Raw genomic sequence first — 14,617 nt, 5'->3', positions numbered from 1 at the left:
CTCCTCTCCTGGTGTCTTAGATGTGAAAAAGTAAGGAGAACCACAAGGATAGACGATTGGAAGAAATATCCTCACATCAGAGTCTTAATTTTAGACCTGTCTATCTGAACTTATATCCCTTCCAGCTGCCCACCCCTCCTCTTCCTCAATGTGCCTTTTAGGATCTGAGACATCCTTCAAAATGTTCTGCTGAGATTGAGTTTTAGGTCTCAGATGGAAAGATGAAGTCTTATTAGACTGTTTTACTGTTAATACCTTCTGATAATATCTCTGTCGCTCGCTCTCTCTCTCTATATATATATATATATAGAGAGAGAGAGAGAGAGCGATAGAGAGCGGGAGCGAGAAAGAGAGAGGAAGAGAGAGAGGGAAGAGAGAGAGACGGAGATGGACAATATGCAAAATGAAAAATTAAAATAAAATAGAAATACAGTTTGTAAAAAATTTAAAAAGCAAACATTGAATCGTACCGTTTGCCATAACGAACATCTTTTGTGTTTATACCTGCAGGTTTTCTTTTTCTGTAGCTGTTTTTAATGAACAACTCCACCCACTGGTGTTTAACTTTAACTCAACTGTAATTTGACTTTAATTTTCTGAATGAAAAGCATTTTTCTGACTGGTTTCATAAAGTCATTACACAGAGCTTGGTTTATATCTCACTGTGTGCGCACATGCACGTCATATATCCAGGCAAACCCCTAACATCGTTTCTATTTCTGAATTTGGTGGGATGGAGTTTCTTGCAGCTGCACATGAAGCATTTTAAAAACATGGGGGAAAGAAACCTTGGTTTGGTATAAAACTTGTGGGAACGTTGTTCCACTCTTTTATCCAACGTTGTTTGCAGCTCTTTGAAGGTCCTACCTCAGCATCTCAGTCAGGTTGAGGTCTGGACTCTGACTGTAGAGCTGCTGCTGTGTTTGGGATCATTTTCCTGCTGGATGAGACAGTTTCAGCTGTCGGACAGATGGACTCACATCTGACTCTAGAATATTTTGGTTTCCAGAGGTGTTGACGGTCCATTCCCTGGCTGCAAGGTGTCCAGGTCCTGTAGCTGCAGAACAGGCCCAGATCACCATCCCTCTGCCTGTGTTCTGACAGTTGGTATGAGGTCCACTTTGGTCTGGTCTGTTCAGAGGACGTTATTCCAGAAGTCTTGTGGTTGGTTCAGATGCAGCTTTGCCAACCTAAATTGTGCTGCCATGTTCTTTGTAGAAAGAAGCTTTCTCCTGCAGCCCTTCAAAACAAACCTACTGGTTCATTCTTTTTCTAACTGGACCATCATGAACTTTAACATTTAACATACAAACTGAGGCCTGGAGAATCTGAGATGGAGCTCTTGAAGCTAACCTTAGACTAGACTAGACTAGGGCATCCACTCCTGGGATGATTGGCATCTGTCTTGTGAATAATCTTTCTCTCTGTAGAATGATGGACTCCTGATAGTTTGGAAATGACCTTATAGACCTTACCAGATTGATGAGCAGCATTGAATTATATTTAACTAAGAACAGCATCTCTGATCACACAACACGTCCAGCCTTGAAGCAGATGGGCTACGACAGCAGAAGACCACACCGGGTGCCTCCTGTCAGCTAAGAACAGGAAACTGAGGCTATGATTCACACACACTCACCAACACTGGACAATAGAAGATGGAGAAACATTGCTGGTCTGATGAGTCTCCATTTCTGCTCCACATTCAGATGCTCAGCTCAGAATCTGCTGGAAACATCATGAAAACATGGATCCATCCTGCCTTGGATCAACGCTTCAGGCTGCTGCTGGTGTGATGGTGGGGGGAGATTTTCTTGGTCCACTTTGGTGGTCTAACCACCAGGATGGCTTCTTCCAAATCAGCAGCAACTGTGCAATGCTGTCATGTCAATATGGAGCAAAACCTCCGAGGAAGGTTTCCAACGCCTTGTTTAATCTATCACACCAAGAATTAAGGCAGTTCTGGAGGGAATATGGGTCCAACCCGGTACTAGCCAGGTTAAAGTGGAGAGGGTCAGTATTCTGCACACTTTTTACTAACTGACTTTTTACTAACTGATGCAGGAGGGAATATTTACTATAATAAAGCCTCAGCTGCTCCTCTTCTGAATCTCACTTAGCATCTCAGCATCCAACTCAGGAGAAAAAACTCAGACACTCTCAGAATTTAAGGGGTTAATGGGCGGGCTCTTTCCACGCGCGTGAGAGCGGAGGAGCTCGCGTCGGCTCTCAGGGAGGCGCGCCAGAGGGAAGTGTGCGCGGGATCATGTGCGCTGCTCTCCGTCGAGTCGCTGTCCGCGGTGCTGAAGGGGAAACTAACGAAAAAGGGAAAAAAGTCCTGTGATGTGCGCGAGCCGTGACCTCAAAGGAGTAGCAAAGGAGTAAGAAAAGAAAAACAAAGATGAAGTCGATCATCAATGCCTTAAAAAAGGAAGGTAAGCTGAGCGTAATCTTTCACTTCTCACAGCAACATCTGGACGAGGAGAGTTCGCGCAACTCAAAGAGGAATTTTAAGTTTCATCCACCTTCAAAAAAGCCCAACATTCCTGGAGTTATTGAAATCTCTGTTGTGGGAAGGTCGTTGCATATTTAGGTTAGCAGAATAATTTGCTGGTCGTGTCTTTTTTCCGAACGGGGGGAGAAAAGGAGGCAGCAGCGGCTGTGGAGTAGTTTTTAGGTCACAGAAAGAAGGAAAATGGGACTTCATTGTGGTGCAAACTCCCACAGACGTGACTACGTGTCGTTCCCCTCACCCAAACAGAGCCCGAGCAGCCCGTCCATCTGGCTGCGTGTGAAACCTTGTTGGCGGGTTGACGTTTGGATCCATCCGAGGCTGTTTTCTCAATGAGAACGCAAAGTGAGCCGGGGTAGGGTGGGGGTGGGGTGGGGGGACTGCGGCGCCTATAGACCGACAGCATGCCACCAGTCAGCACCTTATAGGGATGCTTTGTATGTTCACCTCTAGATTCCTTCGGGCAGCTCTGTGATTGGCAGCATGTGTGATTATCATGAGTGGAGTGTGTATCATGTGCACAGGTTGCAGGTTAAACCCAGGGGCCAAGCTAATGAGAGAAAGATGTTGTCGGTGGAGCCCTCCGTGGCAGCGCTGTCAAATCCAGTTGATTAAAATATTCCTGCGCTGCAGGAATGAGGTGAAAGTGTGATTTTAGTCGGAGAATTGAAACTTCTGCCTTGGTTACATGCAGCAGAGATGTTTGCAGCGTTGCAGCAGGTGTGCTTCAGGCTTTTTCAGGTCTTTGTCAGGTCTTTCTCCTCAGCTTTCTCTGCTGGAAGCTTTTACAGCTTTTTTTGCATTGAGCGTTTACTAAAATGTGACTGTGACAAACTGCAGCTGCAGTTTGTTCTACTTTCACTTTGACTAAACACCCATAAAAATACTCATTTAAACCTGAAATGTTTACTTTAACCCTCTAACACCTGACTTTGTTTTACAATTACACAAAAACGCAGTACTACAGTTAAGCATGAGGGGAAAAGGAATAATCAAATAGAATTAAAAATCTAATTATTTAATTAATAAGAAAATATATGAAACAAATACATAGATAATAGTAAATTAATAAAAACGGATTAATACATTAATACATTCTGGTGATAGAGGGATAAATACACATTAGTTGCATTTTTAGTTTTGTTTTTATTTCTTTTCATTTAATTGATTTTTTTTCCTTATTTATTTATGTAGTGAGCTGCCACCTTACCATGATGGAGGGTTTCCGTGTCTCGAAGATCCTAGAAACTAGATGTTGGGGTTTTTACACCAAGGCTGCCCTTTGTCTCCAATTCTGTTCTTCACTATTATGGACAGAATTTCTAGGCGCATGCAGGTGTTGAGGGGATCCGGTTTGGTGGCCTCAGGATTGGGTCTCTGCTCTTTGCAGATGATGTGGTTCTGTTGGTTCATCGGGCCGTGATCTTCAGCTCTCACTGGAGCGACTCACAGCAGAGTGTGAAGCAGCTGGGATGAGAATCAGCAAACCTGAGACCATGGTCCTCAGCTGGAAAAGGGTGGAGTGTTTTCTCCAGGTCGGGTATATAGGGGGGAAAAATGAACAAAAAGGTAACAATTAAATACCATTAAAAATCAAATAAATTGATCACAATAAATAAAAACAGAAGTAATATAAAAAATAAATACATAGATAATAATAAATAGATAAAAAGATTACTTTAAAAAATAAATGAAAAAAACTCCAACATACAGCTGATGTGTAATTAAGCCTTTTATTTATGATTTAATAAAACAAAATAAATACAGTTTAAAGAAAGAGGAAAATAAACACTGGATGGGTTAGGGAAAGAAACAAGCAATAAAATGTGAATAATTTTATGAAATACATTTTTAAAAAAACTATTAATACATAAATATAGTAAATAAATAAAAACAAATAGACTAAATTGAGCAATAAAATAAATAGGTAATCATTATTTTATCATCTTAATCTTAAAAACGTGAAATACCTTTTATTTAAAAGCTAACCGAATAATCCCCATTTTGCACTGCTGCTGACATGGTACAGTGTCGGATAACTAACTTTCCCATCTGCCATCCCACCAGCGCACAGCGTTGCATTGTGGGATTTCCATTAAATGAAGGAATTGACTTTGAGGACTTTGCTCTGCAGAAATTTCTGTAAGGATAAAAGAAATGGACATAAAACCCTGCTGATGAAAACCGAGCAGCAGACTCAAGCGTGTAACAAATTTCTTTAATTTAAAGTCTTTCTTCATGATGAAGATGAAAAATGTAATCTGGTGCAGCTTTAAATATCGTTCTATATGTGTCAAAGCACATGATCCAAGCTGCCTCTTCATTTCTGAAGACATGTGTGAGCTTTAAATGACCTCGAGTAGCCAGTGGAGCCAGTTTTATCAACTTCAATGACCAGTGTGAACCAAACCTTATAGAAGTTTATAAATTCAGCAGAATAAATAAGAAAATTGTGTTTGGTGAGTTGGAAGAGAAGATTTAGTAAGTTTTTCCACATACAGCTCTGCTGCTCATCCCACAGACAAAAGTTTCCTTACAAATTTTTCTCCAATAAAATGAAAAATCAACAAGACAGCTGAGATTTACTTTGAATCCATGCATATAAGCAGCAAATCCACTAAAAAGCATCTGAAATCTCTCTGACGACTACATCGTCATCATGTGACCAGGTTTTACAAATGAAATCAACACGATTCAGAGGTTCTGTGAAATCATGTTTACAGAAGTCAAATTTATTGTTCATCAGTGAACAAATTGAGCCGTTGCAGATTCTTCATGTTTTCCTTTTAAATTTCAGCCATTGTTGACGTGGTTTAGCGGTGACAGCTTGTCACCGTTAAACACCGCCTGTCACCGCCACACGTCAGACTACAGCCCGCCTGGCTTCCAACGTTAAAGGCAGGAACAAACAGGGAATGTTTGACTTCTCAACAGCAGTAATAAGATATTAAAATCTATTCAAATCAAATCACTGTATTTTCACTGTTTCTAAAATAAATGAAGACCTTAACACTGCAAAAGTAAAACGTTATACACAACACACACAAGTTGCAACATACAAGATGTCTAACTGCATTTACCAGTAATTCAGAAAGAATTGCAACAGCAGCCTGGGTCTTTTCTTTTTATTGTGATCATTAAAGGAGTTTAATTTTTTTAAGAATTTTTTTTTGGGGGGGCGGTTATTTTTAAGTAGATGGGCAAAGAAGACTTGAACAAAGGCCAGCTGTGATTCAGATTCAGAAAACTTTATTTATCCCATACAGGCAATTCATTAGCAGCTTACAACAGACACCAGCCAACATTCAAAGTGCCATGTGTCAGACATGATCAGTCCAGAGTAGCCATGAGGTCGCTGGAAGACACGACAAATAAATACATTAAATAATCAACAATAAAACAGTAAATACAGATACAGGCTAAGACACCTGTTAGCTCAGCTAAGATAAAGCAATCACAGAATAAATGTCATTTAAAATCAGAGTTTAGAAGTGTGACTTCTAAACAGTGTGAATATCTGTTCTCCTGTGATGGTAGCACTGGCCTGATGGCATGATGAGGATCACTGATGAAGAGGACCTGCATCAGTCAGTGTTTGGTTCCTCTTTACTCACTGAGCAAAATAAGTCTTGTTGGCTCTTAATTAACAATTTGTTAATGGAACTCTTTCATAATGGTTGTTTAATGGTGCAAATATATTTATTCTGTTAGAGATTTGTTCTTTAAGATTGACATCTTGTGTAAAAATAAGATTATATATATATATGGTGTTATTAGTTGTGTTTTTAGCTGTGTTTTGGGTCATTGTCCTGTTATAAGACCCATGACCTGCGACTGAGACCAAGCTTTCTGACACTGGCCAGCACATTTCTCTCTAGAATCCCTTGATAGTCTTGAGATTTCATTGTACCTGCACAGATTCAAGACACCCTGTACCAGATGCAGCAAAGCAGTCCAGAACATAACAGAACCTCCTCCATGTTCCACAGTAGGGACGGTGTTCTTTTCTTCATATGCTTCATTTTTCCGTCTGGAAACATAGAGCTGATGTGCCTCAGCAAAAAGTTCCATTTTTGTCTCATCTGTCCATAGGACATTCTCCCAGAAGCTTTGTGGCTTGTCAACTTGTAGTTTGGCTTTTTTATGGTTTGTTTTTAACAATGGTTCCTCCTTGGTCGTCTCCCATTAAGTCCACTTTGGCTCAAACAACGACGGATGGTGAGATCTGACACTGATGTTCCTTCAGCTTGAAGTTCACCTTTAATCTCTTTAGAAGTTTTTCTGGGCTCTTTTGTTACCGTTCGTATTATCCGTCTGTTTGATTTGTCATCAGTTTTCCTCCTGCGGCCACGTCCAGGGAGGTTGGCTACAGTCCCATGGATCTTACATTTCTGAATAATATGTGCAGCTGTAGCCACAGGAACATCAAGCTGCTTGGAGATGGTCTTATAGCCTTTACCTTTAACATGCTGGTCTATAAATTCTAACCTCCTGAGACAACTCTTTCCTTTGCTTCCTCTGGTCCATGTTGAGTGTGGTACACACCATGTCACCAAACAGCACAGTGACTACCTGTAGCCTATATATAGGCCCACTGACTGGTTACAAGATCGTAGACACCTGTGATGCTAATTAGTGGACACACCTTGGATTAACACGTCCCTTTGGTCACATTATTTTCAGTCTTTTCTAGGGGTACCATCATTTTAGTCCAGGCCTGTTTCATGAGTTTATTTTTTTAAATAATTCTAAATAAATAATATTGAATATTATATATATTTATATTTATATATATATATATATATATCCCCACAAAACAGAGTCATGTGTTTAGTGGTTTTGCAGTGTTCAGTGTGGTGATGGCTGGGGTGGCTTGTGCACATAATATAATGAATTATATTTCTAATTTAATATTTGTTCCAATTTATATTATACTGATAGTTACATTATGATAATATTCTTAATCTAATATTATTCATATATAGTTTTTTATCTATTAATATAATTGTATATATTCAGTCATTTCATTCATTATTTATTTATTTTGCACATGAATATGTACAAGAAACTTAAAACGGAATAAAACAAATCAACATCACATCTTAATGCAGCAGCATGCTTAAAAATGAGCCAGAAGAAGAAAAACTTCTAATATCTGCCTCTTTCTTAAACATGACGCACCAATAGATGCTGCCAGTCAGTTACTTGACAACACTCAACAGAAACAATCTGCTGTCACACCCTCATTTACAATCTAATGATTTTAAGTTCATCTACATAACAGCCGTCACTCATCAGGTTCAGAAGCTCTGAATATTTTCTTTTCATACATTTTATCAAACTTAAAATTTAAATTTTGCACACATCTTAGTCTCTGTCTGTAACGAATTCTACAGTTTAACTCCACACATTGAAATGCGTCTGCTTTAAAGTGGTGCTTGCAAACTTAAAATTAAATTTCCTTCTACTGTCCTGATCTTCTGAACTACAAACAAATAACTTCTGCAGACTTTCTGGTAGTACTTTACTTTTTGCTTTTTACATAACTAATATTGTGTGAAGCTCAAATAAATTTTTAAGTTTCATAAGTCCTGACTTGATGAATGGTTTGTTGGTGTGGATCTGCTTGATGAATAATTCTTACGTCTCTTTTCTGTGAAATAAAAAACAGCGTTATGTTACTGACGTATTTATTGCCCCTCACTTCCAAACAATAACTTAAATATGGCAGAATAAGTAAACAATACAAAATTTGCAACGTGCTTTAATTCAACATGTACTTTGCTTTGTTCAAAACAGCTAAATTCTTTGACGTCTTTGTTTTAGTATCAGTTATTTGACATTTCCATGTCAGTTTGTCATCTATTCCCACGCCCAAAAACCTAAAGTTTTTTAATATTAACTACCTATAGTCAAAGAAACTTTTTCTATATATTATTATATATGATATAACATATTGAGATAATTGCTGCCACTCACTTTACACAGACGGAGAGGAAGTAGAAATCCGTCCTTCAATCTAAAAAAATCTAATTCAGTTAAATCATTTTTGCAGAGATGTTTGCTGCGTCCTCCACTTCTGTTTTTTCTAAACTTTTCACCAATGAACCCCCTGTGGAATCACTTTCCAATCAAATGCCCCCTAAACCAGGGATCCTCAATCCTGGTCCTCGAGAGCCAGGGTCCTGGAGGTTTTAGATGTTTTCCTGCTGCAACGCAGCTTATGGAGCCATTTGTTCCTGTTTGTGTAAAAGTTTCCTGTTGGATCAGACGTTTACGAGGCTGCTCTGCTCTGATTGGTGAGCTCCAGTGTGCTGGTCACTATATTTCAAATAGATCATAGAATAATACTCAAGTCAAAACAACAGACATGCTGTCCTTCTGTGACACGTTGGTGTGTAACATGATTACGTGTGAAACCACCAGCTGAGCTCCTCCAGCTGATTTAAGAGTATTTCATTGTTTAGGTTCCACTGATTGCTTTCCCAGCTGTTACATAAGATGCTCAGACTGTTTGATGCATGTGTGGTACTGTTTGTGTGTGTTTAGCTAACGCTGAGACCAGCTCTGCCAGCAGGATGGCTGCACAGACCTCAGGGATGCATGCAGATATGGTGGCTCCTCAGTGTGCTAGCTCATTAGACATTAGCACCTCATCAACACGTCTGTTCTCAGATATTAGATTCTTATTGGGATGGCTGCAGGCCACAGTCTGCCTCGCCACTGCCTGCACCCTCGTAGTCATGAGAAGAAGCTGCTGCTCCAACGGCCTCCACAGCCACCAGATATCAGTCCAGCAGAGTAGCTTTGGGATGTGGTGGAACGGGAGATTCTCATCATGGATGCTGTCATGTCAAGTCACATAAATCCCTTTTTTCCTCATTCAGTTTGAACTTCAAATCATTTTGATGGTCAATTGGCAAGTCATCTTGACCATGTCTATGTGACTAAATGTATACTTGTATTGTTACCTGAGCCAGTGTTTGGTATAAATTGTGTGTTAATTTTTATAAATTAACTTTTAGGTTAAACTTTTACAGTAAATGTGTTTCATTGAAAACTCAGCCAGGGTGTTTTGTCCCTCATCTGCTTATAAAATATATTTAAAAGGACAAAAAAAACTAAAAAAGAGCTGAGTGTCATAACCGCAATATGATTAGATATTTGTTTTATTTCCATGAGTTGAGCTAGTGGGAGCTTGAAGATTCTGAACAACAGGAGGCCCAACATGGAGCCTTGGGCGACTCCATGTCATCTTTCTTTGAATAGATCTATAGCTACAAGTACATAGAGAGTCTGCAGCTATTAAAACACTAACTTTTGTAAGTACACGACTTGAGGCCAGAGAATAAACTCATGATATTTCTGTTAGCAAATCTCTCCAGCCTTATATGGACTTTGTTCATATCAGTCAGATAAAACTTAGTGACATGAACTTTCAGTGTGCAGTTTTTTGTGTGTCAGGACTGTAGTTGCTTCTTCTCTTTAAAATCTTCCCTTTTTTTTCTAAGCATTCCTGATTTTCGTGGGCCATCTTTAAACACTTTGCCTCCCAAAAGGCATTTAAAAAGACAAACAAACAGCTGGACTTGTTGTTTTGGTTAATAACGTATTAAAAAATATAGAAAATTATACTCCAAGATTGCATTTATTTATGTTTGCGATGACTTTTTCTGTAAACTGAATTGAACTGAGTGATTACACAGCAGTATTTGAACATCTGACTCTTCCTCCTCCTTCTGCAGTGCCTTTCCGTGAGGCTCCAGCCTACTCCAAACGCAGGCGGGGTCCATCCTCTGGCAGCGGAAACGGCCAGTCCTCGTTGTCAGCGCCACGCGTCCTCCTGCGCTCCAACAGTGACAACAACTTAAACGTCACCCAGTACCAGCAGCAGCACGGTTCTCCAGGCAGCTGGGGCGCCCATCTGCAGCAACAACACGCTCAGCCCCACGCACACAGGGCCCCCCTGCAGGGTCATCCGCAGCCTGGCTCCTCGGCATTACATCGCAGCCTGTCACCCCAGCTGGTCCAGCAGATGCCCAGCGGCAGCCCCAATGGCACCGTCGTGGTCCGGACCATGGGGAGGGGGGCAAGGAGCCGGTCGCCCTCCCTCAGCCGGCTGGGGGAGGAAGCCAGACGGGCTCAGCCTTCACAGCGTCAGCCCAGGTGAATGCCAGCAACACTTAATATTTACTGTTCTATCTTTTTAGAATGTAGGCTAAGTCAGAGCTGGTTGGAAGATTTAAGGGAAGAAAAAACATCTGATGGTGGGGAGTCAGAAAAGAGGGAATCTCTGTCTACGTCACTGTTGACATTTTCATTAAAATTCTCATATTCACATCCACTAACATTTGGCTTTTGGCTACAGCTAATGGTAAGCTTTGAGTTAGACACTTACAGAGACATAACAATGTCCCACGGAGGTCCCTGGAAGAAAAGTGTTTGCTTATTTGCAATGCAATGTACAGTAATTGAGTGGATCTGAACAAGCAGAAATTTATAATGCAAAATATTCTATTCAGGGAGTTTTTTTTTTTTTTTTTTTTTGTCTAAACTGAATCCAGGATTATTTTATTTAATAATTACTGCAATTTTATGCGTTGAAGACAAACAGTATATTGATTTTACATATTGTTCAGACAAGAAAGTAGTTTAATCAACTTTAATCACATAGTACAAGAAATCTACAACTAAAGTTTATCAGCTTAATGAAACCTTGAAAGAAAATGTGACCATTAACAGACAGAATAAATAAATAAAAGTTATAAAACATGGAAACAACGTGCATCTTCATCTTTATAGCTGTAATCATTTTAAATAAGAACATTTATATGTGATCATTTTGATTCATTGAAGTGGTACAGAATTAGTGATCAGTTCAAAAACATGTAAAACGTATGGTCCAGTTCTTCTGCAGGGATCTGTATATAACAAAGTGTTTTTAAGTCTGTATAAAATTATGTTAATGTAAGGTAAATGTTTCAGTTTTTTTAATATGAAGCTCTGATTCCACTTAATCATTTAGCCCAAGTCGCAACTCTGACTACACAGCTGGAAAGCTGGATGGGCAGCTCAGTTAGTGGAGCACTTATTTCCCCTGCAGGAGACCAGAGTTCGAGTCCCCCAGGGCATGAATAACCACACCTTCCAGTTGGGTGCTAAGACAAGACGCTAAACGCTACTGTCTGACCACTACAAGCTGCTTTGGATAAAAACGTAATGTCACAACTGATGTATTCTTGGATATTTATGGGACCTGGATGCTGATGCTGACGTCAGTCAGAGGCTGGTTTTTCTGCAGCCAGAAATCACCATGGTGACGACATAACTTGACGTAAACGTACTCTGATATGCTCAACATTAACCTTTTTTTTTTTTAGCGTCTTCAGATCTCTTGTTATCTCTCCCATGGGGGGATTGTTTTATATATATATGATCTCCCCTCAGACAGCTCATTTTCTCTTCATGGTGATAATGTATTCTTGTTTCAATTTCCATGAAGACAGCTGGGAGGAAAAGTTTAGAAAGAACATTTTTGACCCATTTCTGTGTAAAAAGCTGCATACCAGGAAACATTTTCACTTTAATGACCAGCAGAGTGGATTTCTGTTGTGCAGACACTTTTATTTATTGTAATGGAAAAGTAATGGGATTTTTTTAAGCTGCTGCATGAACGTTTCTTTCTACAGGGTTATTTTTGCTTTAATGTATTTCTTCCTCCACTTACTAATTATTTTCCTTTATGTTTAACAAGGATCGCAAAGGCTGGAATCTCACCACTAGGGACTATAAAACCTTAAATTGCCATGTATTCATGACATCCTTTAAAAGAATTCTTGGGGATTTATGTTTCCTCGCAGCTCTGCTGTACTGTATATACAGTATACATCCTCTCCCATCACCCCCACCCTCCACAAACCATGCAAAATGTATGACGGGTTCCTCTGGGAAACATGCCATCAAAAGCCTGGCTTCCTACAGTAGCTTCGGCAACTGTTGCCATGGTAACCTGCAGACACTTTGCAAATGTGCACAAGTTTGTATGTATGGAGTGTGTTGGCTTCACATGCTGATTAAACTTCATTCAGGGTTCATTCAGAAAAGCAGCGTGTTTGTGGAAATCTGCGGCGTGTGCAGCATGTGACTGCAGGATTAAAGTGTGATGGGCATCTATCTTGAAGTGATGTAACTGTCAATCCTGATTAAAACACATGCTCTCTGGCCTCTTCCTTTACCTCTTCCTCCTCCTTCCTCCTCCTGCTTCTTGGCAGATGGAAACATTGAGAAACACTGATACTACCCACATTCTGTAGCTCAGCCTGTCTGATGTTGAGAAAAGGCAAGGAGAGGTACTCCAGTTTTCTAAAGGTTGAGGAGAAGATGTGAGGACAAATAGTGGAATGAGGACAGTGTGGGGAGGAGGAGGAGGGTGCTGAAGGAGGGCGAATAAAAGCACAGAATGAAGGGTTTAGAGAGAGGGTGGCGGGGACGGAGTTGAGGGAAGACAAATGATGGAGGAGATTAAAGAGGAGGAAGAGCAATGGGGGAGGACAGTTGCCTTGGCAGTAACATGAACATCACTTTCACGTCTTTTGACATACTTCACTGTGAAGCTCCTGGGCTTGAAGAAGGAGGAAAGTTGGATTGTTCTCGTGTGAACAGCAGTTTAGAGAGTATTGGGCTGTTTCTGCTTCCCAGGCTGAATCTGACAGATCTGCTTTTCTAAACTGAAAACACTGCAGCAAATAAATGATGCTAAATGGAAAGAAGATACGTTTGTCACGTCCAGATGTGAAAACTGATGGAACAGTTTCAGTGAAAATGCTTTTAATGGAAATGATGAACAGAAATCACACGACCTCAGTAGAACTCAGAGCTGTAAAAACGCGTCCGTTTCCATCATGGTATTAACCATTTATTTTACTTTGCTTGAGATCCTTTAATATTTTCTTCATCTCATTGCACCAACTCTTGATCGTCCATAAACTAAAAACACATGTTTTCTAATTTATCCTGCCTGTCTTCTAATAAAATCTGTGAAAAGTTGTATCTGAATGGAAATTGAGCTGATTTTAACAGCAAACGGCCCCTCTTAGTTTTATCTTGTGACCATATTTAATGTTTGTGTTTAATCACCTGAGAGATCCCAGTTCAGCTCCTCCATGTTGTCGAAATCACCGCTTCACTAACGTTAATGCAGTTTATTTCACAGAAGGATGTAGTGACAGAAGCAGCCTCTTTTGGTTGATAAATCTCTTTATGATAGCTGTGGCTTCCAGAAGCATTAAAACATGGCTTCCTAATTGTTGGGAGACTGAGCTGATTTTGAAAGTTCCTTTCTGGACTCTGGAATATTTATCATAACTGATCAGAATATTGTTCAGATTTCTAGCGCCGTATCCAGTCAGCTGTTCCCTGAAGATTGCACACAGATCAGCAGGAATGAAGATGTAATGACTGTAAATGACATCATGGAAGACGGACTTGTGATGACAGTTACAGGGAATGAGCCGGGAAACTGTGACGCACTTTAACACTTCTAACTAACACCTGAACTGAGCAGCAACAGAGCTGGTGAACGCAGCTGATTTTTTTATGTATTTATGGCAAAACTGTGTAAAATCCAAGCAAGAATATGTCCTGTAGCTTATAGACATTTATTTATACTTGAATGAATAAATGTCAGTCATGATTCTGTTTGTATGAAGGAATGAACTAAGAAATAAATACTTACTTTAAAAACATAAATGGTTCAATGAATACATAGTTATGCAAATATTTGATGCCAAAACTTTAATTTCCTGTCAAGTTCATTCCTACCTCGTTTTTACATTTTTTTTATCATAAATTTAACCAGAAAAGGAAAATTAATAAAAATAAAAAATCTTTACATCATAAATAAATAAACGCTGAAAACTCACAAACTGGTAACATGAAAAAAATGGTATTTTATAAAATTCCCAAAAATAACATCCATGCATGTTAGGTTAAGTGATGACTCTAAATTCTCCCTAGGAGTGTGTGCGAGTGTGAGTGGTTGTTTGTCCCCTATGTGTTGGCCCTGCGATGGACTGGTGACCTGTCCAGGTGTACCTGCCTCTCACC

General features: G+C 39.8%; 1 protein-coding gene across 4 annotated transcripts in view; it reads left to right on the top strand.

The window, feature by feature from the left end:
- The window catches only part of LOC121629061 (SH3 and multiple ankyrin repeat domains protein 2-like), a 302,762-nt gene that overhangs the window by 178,250 nt on the left and 109,895 nt on the right, over positions 1-14,617 (top strand). For all 4 annotated transcript variants that reach the window (XM_041968766.1, XM_041968841.1, XM_041968688.1 and 1 more), the window contains exon 12: positions 10,258-10,678. In XM_041968766.1, the coding sequence (XP_041824700.1) occupies positions 10,258-10,678 (421 nt within the window). The remainder of the gene's footprint in view (positions 1-10,257; positions 10,679-14,617) is intronic.

This window comes from Melanotaenia boesemani, chromosome 1 (genome assembly GCF_017639745.1).
Source record: "Melanotaenia boesemani isolate fMelBoe1 chromosome 1, fMelBoe1.pri, whole genome shotgun sequence".
Lineage (NCBI taxonomy): Eukaryota > Metazoa > Chordata > Actinopteri > Atheriniformes > Melanotaeniidae > Melanotaenia > Melanotaenia boesemani.
This window is presented reverse-complemented; position numbering and strand designations above follow the sequence as displayed.